This window comes from Scyliorhinus torazame, chromosome 14 (assembly GCF_047496885.1).
Source record: "Scyliorhinus torazame isolate Kashiwa2021f chromosome 14, sScyTor2.1, whole genome shotgun sequence".
NCBI classification, from domain to species: Eukaryota; Metazoa; Chordata; class Chondrichthyes; order Carcharhiniformes; family Scyliorhinidae; genus Scyliorhinus; species Scyliorhinus torazame.
Genome location: NC_092720.1, coordinates 197,655,527 through 197,670,511, shown reverse-complemented (window position 1 = coordinate 197,670,511; position 14,985 = coordinate 197,655,527). Strand labels below are relative to the sequence as shown.

The following is a 14,985-nucleotide window of genomic DNA, read 5'->3' as shown; positions in this document are numbered from 1 at the left end:
CGATTGAGCTCCTCCCCTGTTTACAGGTGGTCAGGCTGATTGAGCTCCTCCCCCTGTTTACAGGTGGTCAGGCTGACTGAGCTCCTCCCCTGTTTACGGGTGGTCAGTCTGACTGAGCTCCTGCCCCTGTTTACAGATGGTCAGTCTGACTGAGCTCCTCCCCTGTTTACAGGTGGTCAGTCTGACTGAGCTCCTCCCCTGTTTACAGGTGGTCAGGCTGATTGAGCTCCTCCCCCTGTTTACAGGTGGTCAGGCTGACTGAGCTCCTCCCCTGTTTACGGGTGGTCAGTCTGACTGAGCTCCTGCCCCTGTTTACAGGTGGTCAGTCTGACTGAGCTCCTCCCCTGTTTACAGGTGTTCAGGCTGACTGAGCTCCTCCCCCTGTTTACAGGTGGTCAGGCTCCTCCCCCTGTTTACAGGTGGTCAGTCTGACTGAGCTCCTCCCCCTGTTTACAGGTGGTCAGGCTCCTCCCCCTGTTTACAGGTGGTCAGTCTCACTGAGCTCCTCCCCCTCTTCACAGGTGGTCAGGCTGACTGAGCTCCTCCCCTGTTTACAGGTGGTCAGTCTGACTGAGCTCCTCCCCTGTTTACAGGTGGTCAGGCTGATTGAGCTCCTCCCCCTGTTTACAGGTGGTCAGGCTGACTGAGCTCCTCCCCTGTTTACGGGTGGTCAGTCTGACTGAGCTCCTGCCCCTGTTTACAAGTGGTCAGTCTGACTGAGCTCCTCCCCTGTTTACAGGTGTTCAGGCTGACTGAGCTCCTCCCCCTGTTTACAGGTGGTCAGGCTCCTCCCCCTGTTTACAGGTGGTCAGTCTGACTGATCTCCTCCCCTGTTTACAGGTGGTCAGGCTCCTCCCCCTGTTTACAGGTGGTCAGTCTGACTGAGCTCCTCCCCCTCTTCACAGGTGGTCAGGCTGACTGAGCTCCTCCCCTGTTTACAGGTGGTCAGGCTGACTGAGCTCCTCCCCCTGTTTACAGGTGGTCAGTCTGACTGAGCTCCTGCCTCTGTTTACGGGTGGTCAGGCTGACTGAGCTCCTCCCCTGTTTACGGGTGGTCAGTCTGACTGAGCTCCTGCCCCTGTTTACAGGTGGTCAGTCTGACTGAGCTCCTCCCCTGTTTACAGGTGTTCAGGCTGACTGAGCTCCTCCCCCTGTTTACAGGTGGTCAGGCTCCTCCCCCTGTTTACAGGTGGTCAGTCTGACTGAGCTCCTCCCCCTGTTTACAGGTGGTCAGGCTCCTCCCCCTGTTTACAGGTGGTCAGTCTGACTGAGCTCCTCCCCCTCTTCACAGGTGGTCAGGCTGACTGAGCTCCTCCCCTGTTTACAGGTGGTCAGTCTGACTGAGCTCCTCCCCTGTTTACAGGTGGTCAGGCTGATTGAGCTCCTCCCCCTGTTTACAGGTGGTCAGGCTGACTGAGCTCCTCCCCTGTTTACGGGTGGTCAGTCTGACTGAGCTCCTGCCCCTGTTTACAGGTGGTCAGTCTGACTGAGCTCCTCCCCTGTTTACAGGTGTTCAGGCTGACTGAGCTCCTCCCCCTGTTTACAGGTGGTCAGGCTCCTCCCCCTGTTTACAGGTGGTCAGTCTGACTGAGCTCCTCCCCCTGTTTACAGGTGGCCAGGCTCCTCCCCCTGTTTACAGGTGGTCAGTCTGACTGAGCTCCTCCCCTCTTCACAGGTGATCAGGCTGACTGAGCTCCTCCCCTGTTTACAGGTGGTCAGGCTGACTGAGCTCCTCCCCCTGTTTACAGGTGGTCAGGCTGACTGAGCTCCTCCCCTGTTTACAGGTGGTCAGGCTGACTGAGCTCCTCCCCCTGTTTACAGGTGGTCAGGCTCCTCCCCCTGTTTACAGGTGGTCAGGCTGACTGAGCTCCTCCCCCTGTTTACAGGTGTTCAGGCTGACTGAGCTTCCTGATCACAGTTTGTTCTGACTGAGATTCCTGCTTCACATGTTGTGCGTTTCCCAGTCGCTGTGCAGTCGCGGCGGCAGTGAAGAGTGAGGCAGCGGCTCCACATTGATCTCTGGCTGCTGGGTGGACGGTAGATTTGCGGAATGTGTCACCGATTCGCGCTCCTGTTGCTGCCCGGCTTCTTCCTGGTGCAGCCGGGCTTCTTCCTGGTGCAGCCGGCCCGGGCAGAAGGTGAGGAACTGAGCTGGGAAGAGGGAGAGAGTGAATTCCCGCCCAGGCTGGGAAAGGGGAATGTGAGCCGGCTGCTGGCAGTGGGTCACACCCCCCCCTTGCCCAGGAAGGTCAGAGGAACTGAGCACCGGGATCGCTGACAGGTCCAGGGTTGGGAATTGTTGTCTGCAGAGAATCTGGGAGATTTCATTCCCTCACCTCTGCCAATGAGAGCCAGGATTTTTAGGGTGACGGGTTTCCCTTCCTGCTATCTGAGGATTCCGAGGAGAATGCCTGCCCTGCATCCAGTTCACCCTCCACAAGGAGGAGAAGGGGGGATGGGCGAGGTACATGGTGGAATTAAGGGGGCAGGAGTAAAATGGGGACGATGGTGGACGGCAGGTAGAGGGAATTGGAGACATAAGAACATAAGAACTAGGAGCAGGAGTAGGCCACCTGGCCCCTCGAGCCTGCTCCGCCATTCAATGAGATCATGGCTGATCTTTTGTGGACTCAGCTCCACTTTCCGGCCCGAACACCATAACCCTTAATCCCTTTATTCTTCAAAAAACTATCTATCTTTATCTTAAAAACATTTAATGAAGGAGCCTCTACTGCTTCACTGGGCAAGGAATTCCATAGATTCGTAACCCTTTGGGTGAAGAAGTTCCTCCTAAACTCAGTCCTAAATCTACTTCCCCTTATTTTGAGGCTATGCCCCCTAGTTCTGCTTTCACCCGCCAGTGGAAACAACCTGCCCGCATCTATCCTATCTATTCCCTTCATAATCTTATATGTTTCTATAAGATCCCCCCTCATCCTTCTAAATTCCAACGAGTACAGTCCCAGTCTACTCAACCTCTCCTCGTAATCCAACCCCTTCAGCTCTGGGATTAACCTAGTGAATCTCCTCTACACACCCTCCAGTGCCAGTACGTCCTTTCTCAAGTAAGGAGACCAAAACTGAACACAATACTCCAGGTGTGGCCTCACTAACACCTTATACAATTGCAGCATAACCTCCCTAGTCTTAAACTCCATCCCTCTAGCAATGAAGGACAAAATTCCATTTGCCTTCTTAATCACCTGTTGCACCTGAAAACCAACTTTCTGCGACTCATGCACTAGCACACCCAGATCTCTCTGCACAGCAGTATGTTTTAATTTTTTATCATTTAAATAATAATCCCTTTTGCCGTTATTCTTACCAAAATGGATAACCTCACATTTGTCAACATTGTATTCCATCTGCCAGACCCTAGCCCATTCACTTAGCCACTTCACTCACTCCGGTAAGGCTGGTAACGTGGAACGTCAGGGGACTGAATGGGCCGGTTAAAAGGTCGCAGGTGTTCGCGCACCTCAGGAGCTTGAAAGCGGGGGTGGTCTTTCTGCAGGAGATGCACCTCCGTGTGAAGGACCAGGATAGGTTAAGGAAGGTCGGGCAGGTTTTTCACTCGGGGTTTCATTCGAAATCGAGGCGAGTGGTAATTTTAATGAGCAAAAAAATGGGATTTGTGAGTGCGAAGGAGGTGAGAGATCCGGGTGGATGTGTGATTGTGAGTGGGGTATTGGAAGGGGCACCGGTGGTGTTGGTAAATGTGTATACCCCAAATTGGGATGATGTGGGTTTTATGAGGGGGTTGCTGGCAGCGATCCCGGAATTGGCCACCCACCAGTTGATCATGGGAGGAGATTTTAGCCATGTCCTAGAGCCAAGGGTAGGTAGGTCGAGCTCCAGGTCGATGGGTAGGGTACGAATGGCGAGGGAGAGCTGGGGGGGGGGGGGGCGGGGGGGCGGGGGGGTGGTTATGGAGAGGATGGGTATGGTGGATCCATAGCGTTTTTGGAACCCAGGGGGAAGGGCGTATTCCTTTTCACACGTCTATAAGGTGTATTCGAGGATTGATTACTTTGTAGTGAGTCGGGCGGGTGGAGGGGGCAGAGTATGCGGGGATAGTTATCTCGGACCATGCACCCCACTGCTGGAGATTCAGTTTCGATCTAGATGAGAGCAGAGGCTGGGGTGGAGGTTTCACTTGGGGTTGTTGGCGGATGGAGGTTTTTGTGATAAGGTGCGGGTGGCGATTAAGGAGTATGTGGAGTTGAATCAGAATGGCGAGGTGTCGGTGGCCATTTTTTGGTGGTCCGTGGGGAAATTATTTTGTTTAAGGCTCGTGCGGACGGGGAAAGGAGGGAGGAACATGACTGTCTAGTGAGCGAGATAGTGGAGGTGGATGGGTAATATTCGAGGATGCCCACCACGGAGGGATTTGCGAAGAGGAAAAGGTTGCAAGGGCAGTTTGACAGGCTGGCAACGGGGAGGACGGTAGGGCAACTGTGTCGGGCAAGAGGAATGCAATATGTGTATGGGGAGAAGGCGAGCCGCATGCTGGTGCACCACCTGCGGAGGCAGGCCGTATCCAGGGAAGTAATGAAGATACGGACTGGGGCTGGGATGTGGTGTCGGAGCCAGGGAAGATAAACGAGATGTTTAGGGAGTATTACCAGGGACTTTACAAGGCGGACCCGGGGGGAGAGGAGGGGGACATGGGGCGTTTCTGGATGAGCTGGAATTTCCCCAGGTGAAGGAAACAAAGAGGCAGGCGTTGGAGGAGCCCCTGGGGCTGAGGGAGGTGCTGGATAGTATCAGAGGTATGAAGTTGGGGAAGGTCCCAGGGCCAGATGTACAAGGTGGAATTTAATAAGGAATTTGCGACGGACCTGGTACCACATCTTTTGGGGGTATTTAATGAAGCACTGGAGAAGGGAGAGCTGCCAGAGACAATGACGCAGGCAGTAATGACACTAATCCCCACAAAAGGGAAGGATCCGGTGGAATGTGGGCCATATAGGCCCATATCACTATTGAACACGGATGTGAAAGTATTGGCTAAGTTGTTGGCGGGGAAGATGGAGGGTTGTGTCCCGGGGGTGGTTGCAGAAGATCAAACAGGCTTCGTGAAGGGCAGGCAGCTCGCGAATAATATAAGACGGCTGTTGAATGTGCTGGTGAATCCGTCGGGGGTTCTGGTACTGGAGGTGGTAGTGTCCATTGACGCGAAGAAGGCATTTGATCGGGTGTAGTGGCGGTACTTGTTCGACGTTTTGGTAAGGTTTGGGTTTGGGCAGAGATTCGTGGCCCATGCGGTTGCTATGGCACCAAGGGCGAGTGTGAAGACAAATAATATGAGCTCGCAAAGCTTTGTTTCGGATCCGATGGAGAGTATGGGAAGGATTATGGGCCTGCTTGGTTTAGAGGGTTCTCGGTGTACAAGCTGAATGTAGGGAATAGCAAGGTTTTCCTGGTGAATGAACTGGGACAGCGGGCTAATTTAGGGGGATGCCATTTACAGTAGCAAGGGACAGGTTTCGGTATTTGGGCATTCAGGAAGTGAGGGAATGGATAGGACTCCATAAGTGGAACTTAACAAAGCTGGTGGAGGAAACCAGGGAGGATCTTAAGAGATGGGATACACTGCACTTAACGTTGGCGGGGAGGGTCCAAGTGGTGAAAATGAATATTCTGCCGAGGTTTTTGCTTATCTTTCAGGCTCTCCCGATCTTTATACCAAAGGCCTTTTTAGAAATTGGACATGATCATTTCAGACTTTGTATGGGCAGGGAAGGTGCCGAGGGTGGGGTGGACCCTGCTAGAGAGGCAGAGGCAGCAGGGGAGGTTGGCATTGCCGAACCTGCTTTATCATTATTTAAAAAAAAAAAATTTAGAGTACCCAATTAATTTTTTCCAATTAAGGGGCAATTTAGTGTGGCCAATCCACCGAGCCTGCACATCTTTGGGTTGTGGGGGCGAAACCCAGGCATACACGGGAGAATGTGCAAACTCCACACGGATAGTGACCCAGAGCCTGGATTGAACCTGGGACCTCGGCGCTGTGAGGGAACCTGCTTCATTATTATTGTGTGGACAAAGTGTGGCTGTGGTGGGAAGGAGAAGGAGTAGAGTGGGTCAGGATGGAGGAATCTTGTAAGGGGTCTATTTTGAGGGCTACGGTGATGGCAGCGTTGACAATGGCTCGGAGTAGATTTCAAGGAGCTCAGTGGTGCAGTCCACGGTTAAGATATGGAATCAGTTGAGGAGGCATTTTTGGGTGGAAGCGATGTCTATGTTAAAGCCACTGTGCGAGAATCATGTGTTTGAGCTGGGGTGTGGGGGGTGTGTGGATAGTGTATACAGGAGGTGGAGGGAAGTGGGATTGGTCAAGTTGAGGGATCTGTATTTGGAGGAAGGGTTCGCCAGTCTGGAGGAGCTAGGGGAGAGGGTAGCGCTGACGAGGGGTAGTGAGATCAGGTATCTGCAGGTCAGGGACTTTGCGAGAAAGGTCTGGAGGGGGTTCCCTACATTGCTGTGATACATTCTGCTGGAGCGACTGCTGCTTCCGGATGTGGAAGGGGAGGGTAGAATTGGGGATATATACAAATGTCTGGGGGAGCACGGAGGCGAGCGGGTGGTGAAAATCAAGGCGAAATGGGAAGTGGAGTTGGGAGGAGAGATCAATTGGCGAGTATGGAGTGAGGCACTGCCTCTGGTACCAGAGGTGGTGGTGTCCATGGACACGGAGAAGGCATTCGATCGGGTGTAGTGGCGGGACCTCCTCTTCTACAAGGATGAGCCTGGTACAGTTTAAGATGGTGCACAGGGTACATATGACTGGTGCGAGAATGAGTGGGTTCTTTCAGGGTGTAGCAAATGAGTGTGAGAGGTGTGGGCGGGTGCCAGCGAATCACGTGCACGTATTTTGGGGTTGTGAAAAATTGGGAAGATTCTGGGCGCGAGTGTTCGCGGTCTGAGCCAGCATAGTGGAGGAGCCTTTGGTGGTGATATTTGGAGTTTCAGAGAATCCAAAGCTCATGCAGAGGAGGAAGGCCGATGTCGTGGCCTTCGCCTCTCTGATTGCACAGCAGCCAATTTTACTGGAGTGGCGGTCGGCATCGCCACCGGGGGTAGCAGCTTGGTTGGGTGACCTGTACGACTTCTTGCGATTGGAGAAGATAAAGTGAAATGAAAATCGCTTATCGTCACAAGTAGGCTTCAAATGAAGTTACTGTGAAAAGCCCCTTGTCACCACATTCCGGGAGGCTGGTACTGGAATTGAACCATGCTGCTGGCCTGCCTCGGTCTGCTTTTAAAGCCAGCGATTTAGCCCTGTGCTAAACCAGCCTCTCCACATAAAATATGAGTGAAGGGGCTCTGCGGGGGGGGGGGGTTTGAGAAAAGGTGGGGGATGATGGTGACCGTGTTTGAGGAGCTGTTCTTCACAGGGGGGAGGTTGAAAAAGGGAAATAATTTGTACAGACTGTATAGTTGATTGCTGGGAAGTATATTTTCCGGGGTGTTTATTTGCTGTAACCTGTTTTAATACACGTTTGTAAATAAATACATTTAAAAATACAGCTAACAAATTGCCCCTTAATTGGAAAAAATGAATTGGCTATTCTAAATTTATTTTAAAAAAGTAAGATCATAGCTGAGCTGTTTGTGTTTTAAGTTCCACATATAAAACCTGATAACCTTTGATTCCCTTGCCTAACAAGAATCTCGGACTAGACCCCAACATTTGTTCGGAGACCAGACAAGAACACCAAATAAGTTTTTAAAATTTGGAAAACTGAGGAAACCGAGGAGTGATGACTGTGACCAATGGATTATATTTTATGTTACAACAAATTTTAATTTAAACACAGAATTAACCATGTTATCATCAAATAAATAGCTTTACAATGAACAGTTAAACATTTCTTAAACACAAGGAAAGATTTCAACTTGCTATCTATACCTGCTACCAACTCCAATTAAGCAACCCAATACAGTTCAAATGCCACTTATAAATAAACTTAATAAAACAGGTTTATTTGCTCAGCTGTGAAGACCTTTGGAGGGAATTTCTTTCAAGAATAGGTTCAGTGTGCTTCTGCTCAACCTAGCAGCAAAACCGTTGTTCAACTTAAAATTCATCTGCCTTCTCAGACTCAAATCCGCTGGCAAACTGCAAAACTACAGACAGACCTGGCTCCTCCCATTGATTACATCAGCTGTACCCCACTAAGATGTCCCATGACCTGCTTAGCTAGGACTAAATAGAACCCCTTACAAATGATCTACTCTCCAGGGAATCTCTAGTAATCATAACAATATTCCATTAGCCAAAGCGCTGGACGAACTATACACAGTAATAAACAACTACGAAACAGAACACCCGGAGGCCTTGTTCATCGTGGCCGGAGACTTCAACAAGGCCAACCTCAAGAGTGTACTGCCAAAATTCCACCAGCACATCTCCTGTCCCACCAGGGGTGACAACACTCTTGACCACTGCTACTCAAAAATCAAGGACGCCTACCGTTCCATCCCCCGACCGCACTTTGAGAAATCAGACCATAAGATGGTGCTCCTTCTCCCGGCATACAAGCAGAAACTCAAGCAGGAGAATCCAGCTAAGAAGGTTGTGCAGTGCTGGTCCGAGGAGACAGAAGAGCTCTTACGTGACTGCTTAGAGACAGTGGACTGGTCCATATTTAAGAACTCGGCGACCAGCTTAAATGAGTATGCCACCACCGTCACAGACTTCATCAGCAAATGTGTGGACGACTGCGTGCCAAAGAAAGCAGTACGTACGTTCCCCAACTGGAAACCATGGCTCAATCGCGAGATTGACTCCCTACTGAAGGACAGATCTGAGGCGTTCAAGGCAGACGACCCTGACCTATACAAGAAATCCTGGTACGACCTCCGCAAAGCCATCCGGAATGCCAAGAGAGAATATCAAACCAAGCTAGAGTCACAGACAGACTCTCGGCGGTTGTGGCAAGGACTAAACAACATAACGGGCTACAAAGTGAAGCCAAACAGTATCTCTGGCAGCAGCGCAATCCTCCCCGATGAACTCGATGCATTTTATGCTCGGTTCGAGCAGGTAACCAACAATCCGCTGGCGAGTGCCCCAGCAGTCCATAGTTCACCCATACCCACCATCACATCTTCCGAAGTCAGATCAGCCTTCCTGAAAGTGAACCCTCGGAAGGCGACGGGCCCAGACGGGATCCCTTGTCGTGCACTCAGAGCCTGCGGGGACCAGCTGGCAGAGGTATTCACGTACATCTTTAACCTGTCCCTACTCCACTCCGAGGTCCCCACCTGCTTCAAGAAGACCACCATCATACCGGTACCAAAGAAGAACCAGGCAACGTGCCTCAATGACTACCGACCAGTGGCCCTGACTTCAGTCATAATGAAGTGCTTCGAGAGGTTGATCATGAAGCGCATCACCTCCATACTCCCAGAACGCCTTGATCCACTGCAATTCGCATACCACTGCAACCGGTCCACATCAGACACCATTTCCCTGGCCCTACACTCATCCCTAGAGCATCTCGAAAACAAGGACTCCTACATTAGACTCCTATTTATTGACTACAGCTCCGCCTTCAACACCATAATCACAGCCAAGCTCATATCAAAGCTCCAAAACCTAGGACTTGGCTCCCCACTCTGCAGCTGGATCCTCGATTTTCTGACCAACAGACCACAATCAGTAAGAATGAACAACAACACCTCCTCCACAATAGTCCTCAACACCGGCGGCCCGCAAGGCTGCGTACTTAGCCACCTACTCTACTCCCTGTACACACACGACTGCGTGGCAAAACCTGGTTCCAACTCCATCTACAAGTTTGCTGACGATACGACCATAGTGGGCCGGATCTCGAATAACGATGAGTCCGAATACAGGAGGGAGATAGAGAACCTAGTGGAGTGGTGTAGCAACAACAATCTCTCCCTCAATGCCAGCAAAACTAAAGAGCTGGTCATTGACTTCAGGAAGCAAAGTACTGTACACACACCTGTCAGCATCAACGGGGCCGAGGTGGAGATGGTTAGCAGTTTCAAATTCCTAGGGGTGCACATCTCCAAAAATCTGTCCTAGTCCACCCACGTCGATGCTACCACCAAGAAAGCAGAACAGCACCTATACTTCCTCAGGAAACTAAGGAAATTCGGCATGTCCACATTGACTCTTACCAACCTTTACAGATGCACCATAGAAAGCATCCTATCAGGCTGCATCACAGCCTGGTATGGCAACTGCTCGGCCCAGGACTGCAGGAAACTTCAGAGAGTCGTGAACACCGCCCAGTCCATCACACGAACCTGCCTCCCATCCATTGACTCCATCTACACCTCCCGCTGCCTGGGGAAAGTGGGCAGTATAATCAAAGATCCCTCCCACCCGGCTTACTCACTCTTCCAACTTCTTCCATCGGGCAGGAGATACAGAAGTCTGAGAACACGCACGAACAGACTCAAAAACAGCTTCTTCCCCACTGTCACCAGACTCCTAAATGACCCTCTTATGGACTGATTTCATTAACACTACACCCTGTATGCTTCATCCGATGCCAGTGCTTATGCAGTTACATTGTATATGTTGTGTTGCCCTATTATGTATTTTCTTTTATTCCCTTTTCTTCTCATGTACTTAATGATGTGTTGAGCTGCTCGCAGAAAAATACTTTTCACTGTACCTCGGTACACGTGACAATAAACAAATCCAATCCATCTATACGTAAACCAGTAAATGGTTAGAATCAATCATTTACCTAACCTTTTACAACTTCTTAATTACAGCTTTAGCAGATACACAGTCTGGACACTTTAACCTAGGTTCTTTAATAATATTACCACAATAAATATACACCTTAATCCAACATTTAACAACATTACTTCCACAAATATAATATATAACAATTTCTACATTCACCATAGTATCTACCTCCACCTTAAGAATATTTAGTGATCTCTTATCCACTGCCTCCTGAGGCAGAGAGTTCCAAAGCTGCACAACCTTCTGAGAAACAAATTATTCTCACCTCTATCCGAAGAGGACCACCTTTAATTTTAGAACAGTGCCTCCTAGTCCTTGATTCATTCACAAGAAGAAACATCCTTTCCACGTCTACCTTGTCAATACCATCCAGGATCTTAAATACTCCAGTCAAGTCACCCCTAACTCTTCTAAACTTCAGTGGAAACAAGCCCACAGTCTGTCCAATCTTGGCTAAAACCCTCAGCACTACCTCGTGCCGTATCCCTCTATACACATCCTATCCATTTGTTGAGATGCCCTTTGAATACCATTACTATATCTTCTTCCACAACCTCCCCTGGCAGCCCATTCCAGGCATTCACCACCCTCTGTGTAAAAACACTGCCTCGCAAAGCTCCTCTAAACCTTGCTGCATGGACCTTAAACCTATGACCCCTAGTGACTGACCCCTCCACCCTGGGAAAGAGTGCCTGCCCATCCACTCTATCCATGCCTTTCATAATCTTGTAGACCTCCCATCAGGTCGCCCCTCAACCTGTATTGAAAACAACCTGAGTCTATTCAGCCTCTCCGCATACCAACACCCTCCAGACCAGGCAACATCCTGGTAAACCTCCTCTGCACCCTCTCCAAAGCCTCCACATCCTTCTGGTAGTGTGGCGACCAGAATCGTGTGCAATATTCCAAGTACGGCCGTACCAAGGTTCTATACAACTAGCATGACTTGCCAGTTTTTATACTCTATGCCCCATCCAATGAAGGCAAGCATTCCTTCTGTTTTCTTGACTACCTTATCCACTTGTGTTGCCACTTTCAAAGATCTACGGACTTCTACGCTCAGATCTCTCTGACTTTCGATATTCCGAAGAGTTTTCCCATTTGCTGTATATTTCCCCTCTATGTTAGACCTACCAAAATGCATTACCTCACATTTGTCCAGATTAAACTCCATTTGCCATTTCTCTGCCTAAGTCTCCACCCTATCATAGACTTATCATAGAATTTACAGTGCAGAAGGAGGCCATTCGGCCCATCGAGTCTGCACCGGCTCTTGGAAAGAGCACCCTATCCAAGGTCAGCGCCTCCACCCCATCCCCATACCCAGTAACCCCACCCAACACTAAGGGCAATTTTGGACACTAAGGGCAATTTACCATGGCCAATCCACCTAACCTGCACATCTTTGGACTGTGGGAGGAAACCGGAGCACCCGGAGGAAACCCACGCACACACGGGGAGGATGTGCAGACTCCGCACAGACAGTGACCCAAGCCGGAATCGAACCTGGGACTCTGGAGCTGTGAAGCAATTGTGCTATCCACAATGCTACCGTGCTGCCCCTATCTATGTCCTGCTGTATCCTCTGACAATCCGCAACACAATAGCCACTCCACCAACCTTGGTGTCATCCACAAACTTACTAATCAAACCAGCTACATTTTCCTCCAAATCGTTTATGTATCCTACAAACAACAGAGGCCCCACCACAGATCCTTGGGGAACACCACTACTCACAACCTTCCATTCAGAAAAATACCCTTCTACTGCTACCCTCTGCCTTCTGTGACCGAGCCAGTTCTGTATCCACCTTGCCACCTCACCTCTGATCCCATGTGACTTCGCCTTTTGTAACAGTCTGCCATGAGGCACCTTGTCAAAGGCCTTACTGAAGTCCATGTAAACAACAATTAATCGAGTAAACCCCCTCGAAATTGCCACTGATTGTAGCGCAACAATTACTCACTCAAGTTGAGAAGTGATGAAGTCAATCGAGGCTTTATTAAGCAAGACTTGTTCCCCAGCAGCTCAGTTACAGAATGCGGCTGCTGGGAGAACTCGGGCTCTTATACTCCGCCTTTCTGGGCGGAGCCAGCAGGCGGCAGATCCAACCAGGACCCGGGACCTGTCAGCCAATAGCCTCTCGGCTTCACAGGTACCGTACTACCCCTAATACATACCACCACACTGATGCATTTACATCCTCCCTTAAATAAGGAGACCAAAACTGCACATAGTATTCTCTTTCTTTCCCTGTCCCCCCTTCCCCATCTCCCTCTTTCTTTAAGACTTGTTCTTTCTTTACGGTCATAGGATGTAGATGTTGCTGTCTGGGCCAGCATTTAATGCCCACCCTTAATTGTCCTTGAACTGAATGGCTTGCTAGGCTATTTAAGAGGCAACCACATTGCGGTGGGTCTGGAGCCACATGTAGGCCAGGTAAGGACGGAAGATTTCGTTGGTGAACCCAGATGGGCTTTTTAAAAATAACGATTGACAATGTTTTCATGGTCACAATTGCACTTTTAATTTAAGATTTTTATGGAATTCAAATTTCGCCATGTACAGTGGTGGGCCGAGGTTAGGATGCTCTTTCAGAGAGTCAGTGTAGAATCGATGGACTAAATACAGCTTTCTGCATTGTCGGGATGCTATGATACTATTTAAACAAGTGGGGTTTGGATGCTCCGAGGCGGTGAAAGACTATAGAAATGAGAGTCTTCCTTTCATGCTCTCTAGATATCTGCTGGCACAATGTGTACATCTTTCCTTCATCACTGCTGCTGCATTTCAGTGTTTCACTGTCGCACTTTAAAGGAATAATTTTTCTATCTTCTGTTAATCAGCTGGAAGGAAAGAAGTGTTTGCTGCGATTGGTTTATCCGTTTTACTGGATCCAGAAAACAAAGCTGATCTCCGAAACAGTGAAATTCTATGGACATTCACCGGCAGCGATGGGAACCTGGTTACTATTTTGGATTACGTGCCAAACTACCCAATAGCAGAACCAAATAAACACTTTAAATCTCGTTTACATTTCAATCCATCCAATGGGTCACTGCGATTAGACAGTTTAAAACTCAGTGACCAAGGAGTTTATACCATCAATGTGGAGGATAAATTGTGGAGGAGAATAGATTTGAAACTTATTGGTAAGTTTCTTTATCATTTATCATTCTTTATCATTTTGACAATGATGGGCATTTCATCGCATGAATGGTTTATGACTTGAGAACCCTGTCACGGAATAGGAATTGGCCATTCGGCCCCTCAAACCTATTATGCCAAGGGAGTAATTCCAGAGTGTGGGGCATTGGCGGCTGAAAGCATTGGTGGCAATGGTGGAATTCAAAAAAGACCAGAGTGGGAGAAACTGAGATTTTGGTGGGGGGGTTTGAAGAGTTGGAGGAATTTACAGAGATATGTAAGAGTAAAAAAAAAAAAAAGTTTTTTTTGCATGAGGTAATAATTTTAATTTTCAGACATTGATGTACAGGAGACAGTGCAGGCCGATGAGTTGATGGGTGACTGCTGGCTGGAACATAGTGCAGCATAGGAAACGGGCAACAGCTAATGCAGACAGTGTCATAATATACACCAGTATATCATGGTGCAGACACACACACTGATGGACACACAGCGGGACCAATCAACACACACAACACCGCAGCCAATCACCAGTTAGAGCACACTCACTATAAAGACAGGGGGCATCAGAGTTCCCGCTCATTCGGGATGCAGCCTCCTAGTAGGACAGAGCTTACAGCTTGCAGCACAGATCTTCACCATGTTCTGAGTGCATAGACTGGTTCGAACAGGCGTAGGTCTTTAGTTTAATCTAACATCGTGTTGACCCACAGTGAAAGTATGTTCAACAGTTTCTAACTTAATAAAATAGTGTTGCACTATTTTAAGTGTTGGTGGCCTGTATGTGTTCCACGGATCCCGAGCACCCAACACATCAGATAGTGGTGACTGGGGCGGTACAGAATGTGAAACAGGCAGCGGAGTTTCAGATGAGTTGAAGGATGGGGGATGGGAGGCAGCACATTGAGCATTGGAATAGTGGAGTCTGGGGGTGAGAATGGCTCAGAATGTCAGCAACAACTGGGCTGAAGTAGGGGCAGAGTCGGGTGATGTTGGAGTTAGACAGCCTTTGTGATCGGATGAAGCCTTTGGAAGCTCATCACAGCGGTGATGTTATATTGATCTACCCTTGAAGGATAGAATTCTTTTTAGTTAAC

At 49.3% G+C, this 14,985-nt stretch overlaps 1 protein-coding gene across 4 annotated transcripts in view; it reads left to right on the top strand.

Moving 5' to 3' along the window:
• The first annotated feature begins 1,899 nt into the window (after positions 1-1,899).
• The window catches only part of LOC140390330 (uncharacterized), a 48,753-nt gene continuing 35,667 nt past the window's right edge, over positions 1,900-14,985 (top strand). For all 4 annotated transcript variants that reach the window (XM_072475399.1, XM_072475397.1, XM_072475396.1 and 1 more), the window contains exons 1-2: positions 1,900-2,138; positions 13,588-13,893. In XM_072475399.1, coding sequence (XP_072331500.1) covers positions 2,051-2,138; positions 13,588-13,893 — 394 coding nt within the window. In that variant the 5' untranslated portion in view covers positions 1,900-2,050. The remainder of the gene's footprint in view (positions 2,139-13,587; positions 13,894-14,985) is intronic.